Here is a 15152-nt window from a genome sequence, read left to right on the forward strand (position 1 = left end):
CTTTAAGACCCTGAAAAAGTTTGGGATGAAAATAGATTGGGGGCAGGGGGCATGTAAACAGCCACAAAATCCATTGAAGGACTTTGGTCAAGTTGGAAGGAGCAGAATATATGGCAGGATGGAGCCTAGTGGTAGGAAGGGAGACCCAGGCTTCCTGGGAGGGAGAGTAAAGGGAAGACCCTGAGTTACTCTGCTGTGACTAACTGGGGGGAAGCCAAGTAAAAACCCTGAGCAGTGTCCAAAGGGACCGGATGCCTAGTCCCCAGAGAACATAACAGGGAAGCCAGGGATCGCCAGTGCCCAGCAGAGGAATCTGCTTCTGCCCTGATGTGGCTTCCTAACCCTAGCTACTTCCTCAAAGCACATGCTTTCCTTTTGTGGTTTCCTGCAGCCAAGATGGTATGCAAGAGTTCAAGGGAGAAAGAAGAAGGGATTCAAGACAGAGCTTGAGGAAAAAGAAAAAAGAGATAGATCGTGAAAAAGATAAAAAGACTGAGAAAGTCAGAGGTAGAAAGGAAGAAAAGAAGGGAAGGAGGAAAAGAAAAAGAAGAGAGGGGAAAGAGAAAAGAGGGAAGCAAAGAGAGGGAAATGAGGAACACAGAGGAGAGGGTAAAAAGGAGAAAGAAAAAAAGGAAAGAAAAGAAGGAGGAGAGCAGAGAGAGGCAGGGGGAAAGGAAGAAGGAATGAAATAAATGACGGAAAGGGGAGAGAGAAGAGGGAAGAACAAAAAGGAGAGAGCGAGAGCGAGAGAGAGAGCTCTAAACTTAGGAACCAAGCACACACAACCCAAGCCTTCCTCTTCGTGTGGCGAGGACAGAACAAGACCCTTCCCCTGCAGGAGGGTCACTGCCCCGCTCTCGCCTCCTCGGAGCATTCGCAGACCTGTGTCCGGTAGCTCGTCCCGCGCCCCTGGGTTGCCAGCACTTCTCACCCCGCCGAGATGCGGGAGGGAGGTAGGGGAGCCAAGGATGCGCGACACAGGCGCTGGGTCAGCCACGTCTCTGCGCCCCTCTGCCTTCTCCGGCTGCCCGCGGAGGCTCCCACTCAAGCGCATCGCGATGGTCTGGGGGTGCCGCGGTGGGGATATCTGCTGCGGAGGGCATCGTGGGGCATCGTGGGGCACTCACCCGGGGTAGCCTCGGCCTCGGCGCCTCTTCAGAGTGAGCGCCGTCTCCAGGGCGAGCGGGAGATGCAGCAGCGCCAGCAGCCAGAAGCGGGGCTCCTTCTTCACCTCGGTCACCCGCCAGACGCCCACCAGCGAGTGAAGCGCAAAGAGCAGCCGCGTGACCAGAGCACTGAGCAGCACCAGCGGCTCCATGGCCCCGCAGCCAGCCCGCCCGCCACCGACGGACGCGCTCTGCACGGAGGGAGAGAGGGCTGGGCAGCCCGATGGGTGCCCCGACGGGGCGGTCCCGCCAGCAGCCGCCTACGGCTTCTCCCTGGCAGCCACCTACCTGCCCGCCTTCCGCAGGGACAGTCCGGGAGCTAGAGCTGGAGCGCCCTTCGCCCGGCCAGCAGCCCTAGCCTACGCTACAGCCGCCTCCGCCGCCCCCGACGGGCCTGTTATAAGTCCGAGGCGCGCGGCTCGCCCCTCCCCTCAAACTTCCTGACAACTCTTTGGGAGCCAGTGAAGCACACACAGGCGCGCACACACTCACAGGCACATGCACACTCGGAGACACGCACGCACACACATGTACACATGGGACCACTGAATGGAGCCTTTCCAGAGCGCGCGGGAGGAGTGTTGGCTCACCCCGCTCCTGTACCCCACCCCGGAGCCTGGAGCCAGCTGCTGCTGCTGCTGCTGTTCCTGGAGGCTCACTGACCTCCTCGGGGGTCACCCCAGAGCGCTGCGGCCACCCTGAGGAGCGAAGCGCCGCCGAGACCACTAACACTGCTGACGCTCGGAGTCCCGGGCCCCTCTTGTTTCCCCTCTAACTCACACTGGAGCTCACACACAGGCCACCACCACACTCACTAGCATACACGCCCGGGGACACTGCACCATCTGGGACAGGGAATGGAGACCCGGGAGAGAGATCTAGTAGGCAGAGACACGGGAGGTCGTTCAGCCCTCTGAGCTCTGGTTAGCTCCAAGTACTGTCCTTCTCACACTCCAAAAGCACAAAACTTCCCCTGGGGCGAAATAAGTTGTTTGGAGGGAAGTTTCACTGTCCCACAACCTACAGCTCTGAGATCACTTGGGCAGGTATTTTCCCCCTAAATTATATAGGGTATAGGAAAGTGGCATCGGATTTGAAGTCCCAGGCTCGGAATTGGAAGCCCAGATCCGCTCCTACATACAATCACCAATCTTTGACTAAGGCTCTGTGCAAGGGGCTGGGAATAGAAGGAAAAAAGTGAAGCAGCTGCATCAGCTGGGGGGTGGGGTTAGGGGGAGAACTGCTACTTACAAACTGTATAGCAGTATTAGCTCCTCGAGGGTAAGGTCTCTTGGGTGCCTAGTACAATGTGTCACACAATGGGTGCTTAGAAAATGAACGACAAATGCTTCATCTTGTTCAGGTCATTCAGTTAACCTGTCTGGCCTCAGTTTCCTCTTCTGTGAAATGAGACGATGGGAGTAGGTGGCATCCAAGGTGCCTTCCAACTCTTTACCCATGATTTAGGAACTTCTGGGTCCACCACTTTGCTCACCTAGAGAAATGCCTGGGTCGGGTTAGATGTTCTCTGAAGTTCTATGATCCTCTTTGGAAGCTTTCAAAGAACTTCACTGGAGGACCCTCTTTGTATATCTTTGAAACAAAATGGCTTGAGAATGGAGAAGACAAGGCAACGATAACACATGCTTAAGCACACAACCTTCCAAGACCTCTTCAGATGGTAAGAGACAAAAAAAAGGGTGCTTTGAGATCTTTTCCCCCCAAACCTGGGAGTTCCTTGTGCCAAAGAATTTCACTTTGCAGTCCAGGGACACAAATCATGACAAAGAAATTCACTTTCAGGTTTGTTTGTTTTTCAATCCTGTCCTAAACTCTCCATCAAATTCCTCAGAAACTTTAAGAGACAACTTCCGCTCTCTCTGGTATTTGGTATCTCAGATGTTTTTTATCAACTTCTCAAGAAGGCTCAGAGGGGCAGTGACCAGCTCTGCTGCTAAGGACTTCTAACTGCCTTCAACTGAGTCTCTTTCCAGAGGGGGCAGTAAGCAGTAACTTCCTCCTACTGTATTGTTGAACTGTGAGTGAAGATGTCACTGAAAAAAGGCTACATTCAGTTTGGAAGAGGGGGGTTGGGATCATTTTATCTACTACAGGTATATTTTTTGACAGGGTAAACTTTGCCCTTTGAGTGAGCTTTGGAAGGGGCTGGTTGAAAATCAAAGTGGGGACAGTGCTACAACACAATAAAATTGGGGGGGGGGGGGTATCTGAGACTATGATTGTATCAGTGCAGGGAATTCCTGGCATTAAAAACTCTCTTCACCAATGAAGAGCAACATCTACTCTAAGAGCTCCCTAAGTCATTGAGAAGTATGGTGACTTGCACAGAGTACCACAGCTAGAATGGATCAGGGGTGTGACTTGAACCCAGGTCCTTAAGACCCCAAGGCCAACCCTCTATCTTTTGTACTATTTTGTCTCTCAAGAAACTATATAATTAAAAGTTTGAAAAGCAAAAGACAAAGTCATACTTGTTATTTGGTATCATGCCATTTTAGTATGGGCTGCTATGTGGTTCAGTGGATAGAGCACTGGGCCTACAGTTAGGAAGACCTGAGTTCAAATCCTGCCTCAGCCACTCACACTCAGCTGCATAACCCTGACTTGTTCACTTGAGCAAGTCACTTTACCTATTTACCTCAGTTTCCTCATCTGTAAAATGAGCTGGAGAAGGAATACTCCAATATCTCTTCCAAGAAAACCCCAAATGGAGTCCACAAATGACTCAAAAACAACAACAAATTTTGGCAGACCCTGTCCCTCTAGCCTACTTCCCCAACTCCCACTCCAATTGGTAGATCAGGTTCCCAGATGGTGGATAACTACTCCTTAACAGTTTAGGAGTAATCCCAAGGGTTGGTGGGACTTCTCATAGTGTTGTTCACAAGCCCCCACCAGGGTGCTTCTCAGTGATTATAAACCACACTTTAATGGCTTTTAGAAAGGATATTTACTTGCTATAGAAACAATTCCCTCCCCCATTCTACCCCCCAAACAAGGGACATATCCTCCTCTTGCACACACAGGGATCATGGGGAGATTGACCTTAAACTTCTTGTAAAGTTACACTGAAGTACACCTGAAGAGAGCCATTGTGGCAGAGGAGCAGGTAATCCCAGTTCCTGGTTGCTGGGAGCCCTTTTGTCCCCCATCACAGAGGCCATATGAAATTCTTCCTGAATATAGCTCTCTGTTGGGTCCAAGGTTTGCTACCTTTCTAGAGTTCATACCCTGCCATGAGAGATCTCAATCTCTGAATAGCCATTATCTATCTACAGACACTTCTGTTTTCAGGTTCTGCCCCTCTGATGGCCACTGTTATTCTTTCTAGTCCCTGGTGGGACCTCTGACGACTTTGGTGAATGTTCCAAAATCACACAGACTCTCCTCCTTCCAAGGAATCCTCTCTCAGGGCTTGGCTGGATCTCCTCCAACAGTAAACCAGCTTGCCATGTAAAAATAGACACAGAGGTGTGCCTGATTCTTTCATCCAATCATAAAATTTCCTATGTACCATCATCTGTCTTTATTTAGGGATCAAAACACTTATTCCTTTCGATTTGATTGAAGACATGCTTCCACTTTGTTTATATTCTTGATTGACTGATTCAATTCAGCTGTCTTGGTCTTCTAGTTACCAGACCCATTCACCCCCACCCCCTCCAAAAAAAGACCCTATCATTCAACCCGACCACTGAAAATCGAACTGAATTCCATCAAACCCAATTGGGGGGTTGCCTCTATCCAGACTCTTAGTCCTCCTAGGTTCCCTCGAGAATCAGTCGAAAATTAAAGTTACTGCATACATCATAAAATACTTGGGCGTCTACCTGCCAAAACAAACCCAGGAACTATATGAGCACAACTACAAAACACTTTTCACACAAATAAAGTCAGATGAAAAAATATCAGTTGCTCATAGGTAGGCTGAGCTAATATAATAAAAATGACAGTTCTACCTAAATTACATTACATATTCAGTGCCAGACCAATCAAACTACCAAAAAGTTATCTTATAGAGCTAGGAAAAAAATTAACAAAATTTATCTGCAAGAGCAAAAAATCCATAGTATCAAGGGAATTAATGAAAAGAAATGCAAGGGAAGGTGGCCTAGCTGTAACAGAACTTAAATTGTATTATAAAGCAGCAATCGTCAAAGTTACTTGGTACTGGCTAAGAAATAGAGTGGTGGATCAGTGGAAAAGATTAGGCACGCAAGACACAATAGTCAATGACTATAGTAATTTACTATTTGATAAATCCAAAGACTCCAGCTTCCGGAATAAGAGCTCACTATTTAACAAAAACTTCTGGGAAAACTAGAAAATTGTGTGGCAGAAACTAGGCATAGACCAACATCTTACACCCTATACAAAGATAAGATCAAAATGAATACATGATTTAAATATAAAGACTGATACTAAGGAGACTAGGAGAGCAAGGAATAGTTAACCTGTCAGATCTATGGAGGAGGAAAGAATTTATGACCAAACAAGAGATAGAGAGCATTATGAAATGCAAAATGGATGATTTTAATTACGTTAAATTGAAAAGTTTTTTGCACAAATTAAGCCAATGCAAACAAGATTAGAAGGAAAGCAAAAAGCTTGAAAACAATTTTTACAGCCAGTGTCTCTGATAAAAGCCTCATTTCTAAAATATATGGAGAACTGAGTCAAATTTATAAGAACACAAATCATTCCCCAATTGATAAATGGTCAGAGGTTATGAACAGGCAGTTTTCAGAGGAAAAAATCAAAGCTATCTATAGTCATATGAAAAAAATGCTCTAAATCACTATTGATTAGAAAAATGCAAATCAAAACAACTCTGAGGTATCATGTCGCAACTCTCAGATTGGCTAACATGACAGAACAGGAAAATGATAAATGCTGGAGAAAATGGGGGAAAATTAGAACACTAATTCATTGTCGGTGGAGTTATAAACTGATCCAACCATTCTGGAGAGCAATTTGGAACTATACTACAAAACTGTGCATATCCTTTGACCCACTTCTAGGTCTATATCCCAAAGAGATAATACAAATGGGAAAAGGACCTACATGTACAAAAATATTTATAGCAGCTCTTTTGGTGGTGGCAAAGAATTGGAAATTGAGCGGATGTCCATCAACTGGGGAATGGCTGAACAAGTTGTGGTGTATGAATGCAACGAAATACTGTTGTGCTATAAGAAATGATGAGCAAGCAGACTTCAGAAAAACCTCAAAAGACTTAAATGAGCTGACACTGATGAAGTGAACAAAACCAGGAGAACATTACACAATAACAGCCACATTGTGTGATGACTAACTTTGATAGACTTAGCTCTTCTCAGTAATTCAAGGACCTTAAACAACTCCAAAAGACTCATAATGAAAAATGCTATCCACATCCGGAGAAAGAAATTTGGAATCTGAATGCAGATGGAAGCAGACTCTGTGCTGTCCTTTCCTTTTGTTGTTTTTTTTCTTCTTTCTCATGGTCCCTCCTATTAGTTCTAATTCTTCTTTACAACATGACTAATAGGAAAATATGTTTAATATGAATATGTAAGTAGAGCCTATATCAGATTGCATGCCTTCTTGGGGAGGGGGGAGGAGAAAGAGGAGAAAATTTATAACTCAAAATCTTATAGAAGTGAATATTGAAAACCAAAAATAAATGAATTATTAAAAAAGAATCGGTTGAAGAAGTTCGGTCTACTTGATTTTTCTGATTATCCAATCTGTTAATGCCTCCACCCCATCACTTTGTATCTATTTGTATTATTCCTACATATGCCTAGTCGGTCTCCTCTGATCAAAGGTAAGTACCTTGAGGGCAGAGTTTGTTTGACTTTTTCTTGGTATTCCCAACCCCCCACATAGAGAGTCTTGTATAATATAAGCACTTAATAAACGGTTGTTGATTGATCGATGTTATTGACCCACATTGGGAAAATAAAGAAGGAGGGAAAGAAGCCTTTATTTAGCACCTACTATGTGCCAGGCACTGTACCAAGGACTTTACAAATATTATTACATTTGATGACAACTCTAGGAGGTAGAGGCTATTATGATGTTCTTCATTTTATAGCTAAGAAAACCTAGACTTGACAGAGGTTAAGTGACTTGACCAGGGTCACGAAGCTAGTAAGTGTCTAAGGCCAGAGCTGAACTCAAATCTTCCTGATGACAAGTTCAGCACTCCATCCACTGCACCCTCTCACTGCTTCTAGAAGACATTTACCATTTAATTGTAACTCCCAGCTTCAAAACCCTTCAAGATTTGTGAAACATTTGTCTCACAACCATCCTGTGAGGTGAGTGATAGACATATTGTTCTGTCCATTCTGTAGATGAAGAAACTGAGATCAAAGTGACTCATCCATGCTCGGTAGTATGAGACAGTGGAAAGAACAGTGGATTTAGAGCCAGAGACTGTAGAGTCAACCCTTGGCTCTGTCCTGGGCAAGTTGCTTCCTCTTTCAGAGACTCCGTTTCCTCATCTGTAATATGATGGGATTGGGATGACCTTTAAATGGCCTTTCGGTGCTCATGTTATGATCCAGCGAGGTACCTGAAGTGGACAGAATCTGAACCCAGGTCTTCTGGACTCTAATTTAGGTTCAGCACTTTTGCTGCCTCTGATAGTGATGATGGAAATCTAATAATACGAACAACGTTTGATAATGAAAGCCCTCGGAGTAAGACTGTGCCTATAGGAAACCCTCCTGATGCTAATTTTATAAACATTCCCTTTACATGATTCAGAGATGGCAGCCATCCTTACCAGCTATTGTTCTGTATCCCTCCTCCCCCTTGTGGCTAAACTCCTTCAGAAAACCTTCTAGAGTCGGCGCCTTCACTTCCTCTCCTCTCCCTCTCTTCTAAACTCTCTACTATCCGGCTACCACCTTCATCATTCAACTGAAATTAATCTCTAAGTTACCAAGGATCTCTTAATTGCTGAAGCCAGTAGCCTTTTCTCGATCATCATTTGTCTTGATCTCTCTGCAGCCTTCAACATTGTCGATCACCCTCCTCCTGGATACTCTCTCCTCTCCAGTTTTTTTGTGACAATATTCTCTCCTGTTCTCTTCCTACCTATCTAACCATTCTTTCTCCATCTTCTTTTCTACATCTTCATTCAAGGTGGCCCACAAAGGTGTTCTCCAAAAGTCTGTCCTGTGATTCTGGACCTCTTCTCTTTTCCTTCCATACCAGCAGTTCTTAACCTGGGGTCTGGGAACACATTTTTAAAGTATATTTTGATAACTCTATTTCAATATAATTTATTTTCTTTGTAATTCTATGTATTTTATGCATTTAGAAACCTGACTATGAGAAGATATCCGTAGACTTCACCAGACTGCCCAAGGTTAAGAATCACTGCTGTAGTCTAACTCTCTCAATGATTGCATCAGCTCACATGAATTAAATTCTCATTTTTCTGCAGAGGGACCCAGATCTATACACCAGCCCTATTCTTTTTGCTTGAGCTCAAGGCATGTATAGCCATTTGTCTTTTGGACATCTCAATTTGAGGCACTAAAACTCAACATATCTAAAACAGAATTCATTTTCTTTCCTCCCAAACTCTTCCCTCATCCCAACTTGCCTCTCACTACCCAGACTACCTCCACCCTCCCAGTCACCTAGGCTTAGAATTTTAGTACCATCCTTCACTGATCACTTTCAATCGCCCCACATATCCACTCTGATGGCAAATCTTGTCTGTTCTACCTCCACAAAATCTCTCTTCTAAGTCCCTTCCTCTGACCTAACACAGCCAGCAGGCTCTCATCACCTCATGCCTGTTGTACCAGCCTGCTGATTGGGCTCCTTGCTTCAAGTCTCTCCCTTCTCCAATCCAACCTTCCCTTAGCACAAGTCAATTTCCTAAAGTACAGGTCTGACCATGCCACAACCCCTACCTAACAAAAGCCATTGATTCCCTGTTACCTCCATTATCAATTCCTTTGTTTGGCATTTAAAGCTCTTCAAAAGTTGACCCCTTCCTACCTTTTTAGTCTCTTATACCACAATACCCTCCATGTACTATAAGATCCATAGACACTGGCCTCCTGTCTGTTCCTTGCACAAGACTCTTCATCTGCCAATTCTGTGCAATTTCACAGGCTGTTTCTCATGCCTGGAATGATCTCCCTTCCCACTTCCTCCTTCTGACTTTCCCAGTTTCCTTCAAGACAGCACAAATCCTACCTTCTACAGGAGATCTGTCTCTGTCTCACCCATGACTAATGCCTTTCATCTGAGATTATTTACCACTTACACTGTATATCTTTATGTACATGTTTAAACCGATTTTTCTTCACCTCATTTGTGGTCTTCTTGGCAGAGACACTAGAGTAGTTGGCCATTTCCTTCTCCATGTCATTTTACAGATGAGAAAACTAAGGCAAACAGGGTAAAATGACTTAGTAAGCCTAATTCAGGATTTGAACTCAGCGAGATGAGTCTTCCTGACTCTAGGCCCAGCGCTCTATCTACTGCAGTGCCACCTAGTGGCCTCCATCTTTATGTACATAGTTGTTTGCAGTTCTCTCCCCCATTAGAATTAGAATGTGACTTCCTTGAGCTCAGTGGTCATTTTCCCCCTTTCTTTGTATTCTTAGCACTTAGCAGAGAGCTACATACTGCTCAGTCAGTGATGGTTAACCAGCTAAGAATACATACATACAGAAAGGCAGCTTGGTGTTGCCTTTTTCCAATGGAGAAGTGATCAAAGGATATGAACAAACAGTTCTCATAGGAAGAGTTGTAACCTATGAACAATCAGATGTTCCAAAATCAACATAGATAAGTGAAATGCAGATAAAGTATTTCTTGGGCAACCCTAGCAAATTAGTAAAGATAGGAAGAGTCAATGCAGGAGGGACTGTGGAAAGACAGGCTCCCTAATGCACTCTTGGTGGAATTGTAAGTTGGTTCATTCATTCTGGAAAACTATTTGGAGTTTTGAGAAGAGCATGAACAAAATATTCATAAAATCTTACTCAGAGCTCCCACAGACAGATATGGTAGAACAAGGTTAAACATGGGGGCAAATGGTCCCATATATGCCAAAATAATCACAGTAGCACTTTCTGTAGTAGGAAATAAATGAAAACAAAATGGATGTCTATGGATTAGAGAATGGCCAAATAAACTGTGGCATATAAATGGATGGGATGGATTAAATAAGCATTTATCAAGTGCTTACTATATGCCAGGCACCATTCCAGGTACTTTACAAAAATTATCTCATTTGATCCTCACAACAACGCTCCAAAGTAGGTACTATTATTATCACTATTTTACAGTTGAGGAAACTAAGGCAGACAGAAGTTGAATGATTTGCTCAGGGTCACATAGCTAGAAAGTGTTTGAGATTGGATTTGACCTCAGATCTTCCTCATTCCAGACCAAGGTTGCATTCACTGCAGTGCGATCTAGCTGAATATAGCGAAATATTACTGTGATGTAAAAAAAAAATGATGAATGTAAAGAATACAGAGGAAAATGGGAAGATATATAAGATGATACAGAAAAGCAATGCACATAATGACTATAATAACATAAGGAGAAAAACACCAACAAACTCAATGTTGTGTAATCCTTTTCCAAATCCTTTTTGAGCTCTTCCGTGGCCTGAGACTAATTCATATTTTTCTTGGAGGCTTTTGATGTAGGCTCTTTGACTTTGTTGACTTCTTCTGGCTGTATGTTTTGATCTTCTTTGTCACCAAAGAAAGATTCCAAAGTCTGAGTCTGAATCTGAGACCATTTTTGCTGCCTGTTCATGTTCCCAGTCAACTACTTGACCCTTGAGTTTTTCATGGGGGTAAGACTGCTTGTAAGGCAGAGAGTACTTTGTCCCAAGCTTGAGGGGTTGTGCTGCTATTTTCAGAGCTACTTCTACACAGCAAGCTCTGCCACACCAGGGCTCCTTCTCCCCCAAGAAGAGTCAACCAGGATTGAGACCCAGATTCAGGCTGGGCAAAGCAGGTTTTGCATTCCCACTCTAATCCAACGCATAATTCCTCCCACCAGGTGGGCCTGGGGCCAGCGGCAACTGCAGCTGTAGCTCTGGAAGCAGCCTCCGAGGGGCACCACCTCCACAGCCCCTGGGGCGGTGGCCTACTGTGAACTCTTTTCACTCGGTCCCAGCACCTTTTTCCACTAACCTTCTCTGTTGTTTGTAGGTTGAGAAGTCTGGTAGCTGCCACAGCTCACTGATTCAGGGCGCTATGCCTGTTCAGGCTGGTTCCCAGTCTGGTTGGTCCTGGGACAGCCCAGCCTGGGCTGTGCTCTGCTCCACTCCCAGCTCCATGCGATAGACCCTTCCCAGCGACTATCCAGGCTGTCCTGGCTTGGAGCCCTGCTTCCCTTTGCTATTTCATGGGTTCTGCAGCTCTAGAATTTGTTCAGAGCTGTTTTTATAGGTTTTTGGAGGGACCTGGGGGGGAAGCTTAAGCAAATCCCTGCTTTCTGGCTGCCATCTTGGCTCCACCCTCATATTGTGTAATCCTAATGTCTGTCTGTCCCTAAGAAAAGGTAAGAACATTTATTCTATCATTCTCTCTCTTTTAACAAGTATGAGGAACTATGGATTTGAAATAATACAAATAATAGTAGGCTTAATAAATGGGATGGCTAGTTTTACTGAACTGGTTTTTTCCCCTTTTAAAAAATTCATTATATGGAATGTCTATTTAAGGAAGGGAAAAGGTGTGACTATTTTTTTAAATGAAAGTGATATAAAAGCAAGATATATTGATAAAATAAAAATTATGCATAATAAAACAATGCAAAGTTATATAAGTGAAATCACTTAATATGATACATTATACCATAACAAAAAATATAAAATAATATAATATGATATGATATACTACAGCATGTTCCTAAAGTCTGGACACAGGCAAAAACACATATTTTCGAGACATGAAATGAATGAAATTTTCAACAACATTTTATTTAATTGGAATATTAAAAATAACATCTTCAATATGATTTCCATCATTTGTGATGCAAAGGTTGATATGCTTTGCAAGATTCACGTAAACTTGATACAATAACTCCACATTGCTGTCAATTTTAGCACATTCACTCCTTATGCATTCCATCAAGGGTGTTGCATCTGCGATTTTCACTGCGTACACCTTCTCCTTTAGCACAACCCAGAAAAAGAAGTCGAGGGGTCTAAGGTCTGTTAATATTATAAATATTTCAAAATATGCATTTTTTCCTATGTGTCCAGACTTTAGGGACACCCTGTATAATATAATTTGCTTCTATATCATATAATATAAAATACAAAATGACATGACATGACATGAGATGAGGAGATAAAGTGATCTTCTCAGCACTGATGGTACTATAGCTGTCACTTGTTCCTGCAGAGACGACTTTCTTTCATATGAATCCCCTCCCTGGTTGAGCAAGATGGAGAAAGCACTGTACTCAAGTCCTTGGAAGCCTCTTCTAATCCAGACAAGTACAGTTGCCTCGGTTGGATTCAGGCAGGTGTCTAGTCTGGGTGAGGTCATTTGCAAAAGGGCTTGTTGGAGCTAACCATTTCTTTTTCATTGTTCCTTTAATAGTCTGTATATACATATTATATATATGTATATATATATATGTATATATATATATATATATATATAATTTTGCATCCCCTTCATTTCTAAATGCATCCCTCTTCTATCCCCTACCCAGCAAGCCATACTTTGTACCAGAGACAGAGGGGGTGGGGCGGAGGGAGAGAGGGAGAGAGAGAGAAAGCCACATCAGTAAAACTGACCAGCATATCAACCAAATCTGACGGTGTATGTAATGCTCCACATGCATTGTCCCCTACCTCTGCAAAGAAGAATCCTTTCACCTTTATCCCCTAATTACAAAAATCTAGTTCTAGCACTTATTTCTTCCTTTGATTAGATGCCAGAGTGGGAAGGCTGGACTTGGTTTGAGGGGACTCAGAGTGAAATGGGGAGAATGCATAGTGGAAGAAAAGAATGTTTAACATAAGAAAAGGAAATGACTGAACAAGGGGCTACTGGGAACTCCTTCTCTATGGTACCAAACTTCTTTCCTCATCATCTCATCCTTGAGTCCATTCTCTGGAAGGAGCTGGGATTTTATGGTCATACGATGCATCTGAGGGGTAGAAATTCTGATGATGAGACCGGGACTATTGGACATTCTGAGATTATTTATGAAATAAAATTCATCTAGAAACAAAGCAGATTCCCATTCAATGAAAAATGGCAATAGTTGTGGGACATAAATGTAATGGCATATTTTCATACTATAAAAAACAATAAACGTGAAAAATTCAGAGAAACACGCAAAGACTTATGTGAACAGATACAGAGGGAAGTAAGCAGAATCAGGAAAATAATATTCACAACTATAACGATGAAATGGGAAACAACAATTAAAATCCTAAAAACCATAATTATAACGACTAAGACCATTTCCAAAAAACATATGTGAAACTGTAATTCTTTGCAGAGGTGGGGTGAATACGGGTGTGGAAGACTGCATATCCTATCATACTAAAAGTTGTGTCAGTGAATTTGGCTGATATTTCTCTTTTTCCTTTTTATTCTTGGTTGTAAGGGGTGGTTCTCTAAATAGGGGAAGGAGGGACGTATCTGGAAATGGAAGTGATGTAAAATGAAAAAAATTTTTAACTAAAATTCTCAGATTCCAGTATTGGTTTCTCTTTCTTTCTTCTTTTTAAACGTGTGTGTTGTGGCTTTCTCTCAGTGGAGGAAAGAGGTAGAAGGGCATACTTACTCCTGAGAGACAGCTAACCTCTGCAAAGCTGAACCCCCTCAAGAAAGGAATAATAGAAAAAGCATGAGATTTAGAGTTAGAGACCCTGGGTTTAAGCCCTTCAATTGTTACTTAACTAATCTCCCCATTGGGAAGACATTCCACTTGGCTCTCTTTTTCCACCTTGGAAGAACATAAGTTCCTTGAGGGCAGGAACTATTTTACATTATCTTTGTATGTGAACCTTCCGTGTACTTCATTAGTGTATGTCGGACTGGATTCAGTGCAAAACAAAATGAAGGAGAGAAAAGGGCAATGCATAATTCTGCCTCCAAAAAGGTCAAGACAGATGTGAATGGGGTCATAATGTAGTGTGCCTAGCCAACATCTGGTAACTCCTAGTTTATTTAACCGTCCAGCTGTGAATATTCCCAATTCTGAATTTCAACAGCCATTCAGAGGCTTGCTGACATTTGCAGAGAATAAAAATTATAAATGCCAGAGAAAAAGCAAGAAAATTACTGTGTTCCTGGCAGCTTTCCTTCCTGGGCAAGGTTTGCACTTTCTCCTGGTGTCAATGTTGTGTTTAATAAAGCTCTGGATTGGTTGGATTTCTATTTAACTGAATGCTAGTATTTGGGGGTTTGAGGTTGGTTTTTTTTAACATGACTCATAACACATAACCCTGTGTTTCCCTCAGTCAGATAATTCTGTTTTCTTCTGCATTGTTGTTCTATTGAAAAGAGAATGTTGAAAGGAAAATTATATTCTCCCAGAGTTAGGTATGCTCATACTGAAGAGTGTGAGCGAAACACTTTTTCCATGGTGTTTCTTTTCTTGAGACACAATCTGCTTGATTCATCTTCCCCTCCACTCAGATCTCTCCTGAATAATATTATAACTGGCATTTATATAGTGTTTTAAGGTCTGCAAAGCACTTTATAGGCATATAGTCATTCATTTGAACAAAATACTGTGCCTCATTTTCTCATTCGAGCCTCAAAATAAATCTGCATGTTTTGCTATCCCACTTTACAGGTAAGGAAATTGAGACTCAGAGACATTCAATGACTTGCCTTGAATCATATAGCTAGAACATATCAAAGCTGGGATTTGAAGCCAATTTTTCTGTCCCAAATAGCATATTTGCTTTTTGTGTATGCAACAACTGTTACCTACAAAGGAAGTTTCAGG

General features: G+C 42.8%; 1 protein-coding gene across 1 annotated transcript in view; it reads right to left on the minus strand.

Annotated features, from left to right (window-relative positions):
- Positions 1–1318, minus strand: part of TMEM26 (transmembrane protein 26) — a 57961-nt gene extending 56643 nt beyond the window's left edge. The window contains exon 1 of the mRNA XM_036737033.1: positions 1128–1318. Within this exon, the coding sequence (XP_036592928.1) occupies positions 1128–1318 (191 nt within the window). The remainder of the gene's footprint in view (positions 1–1127) is intronic.
- Between the last annotated feature and the right edge of the window lie 13834 nt (positions 1319–15152).

Source organism: Trichosurus vulpecula, chromosome 8, assembly GCF_011100635.1.
Source record: "Trichosurus vulpecula isolate mTriVul1 chromosome 8, mTriVul1.pri, whole genome shotgun sequence".
Lineage (NCBI taxonomy): Eukaryota > Metazoa > Chordata > Mammalia > Diprotodontia > Phalangeridae > Trichosurus > Trichosurus vulpecula.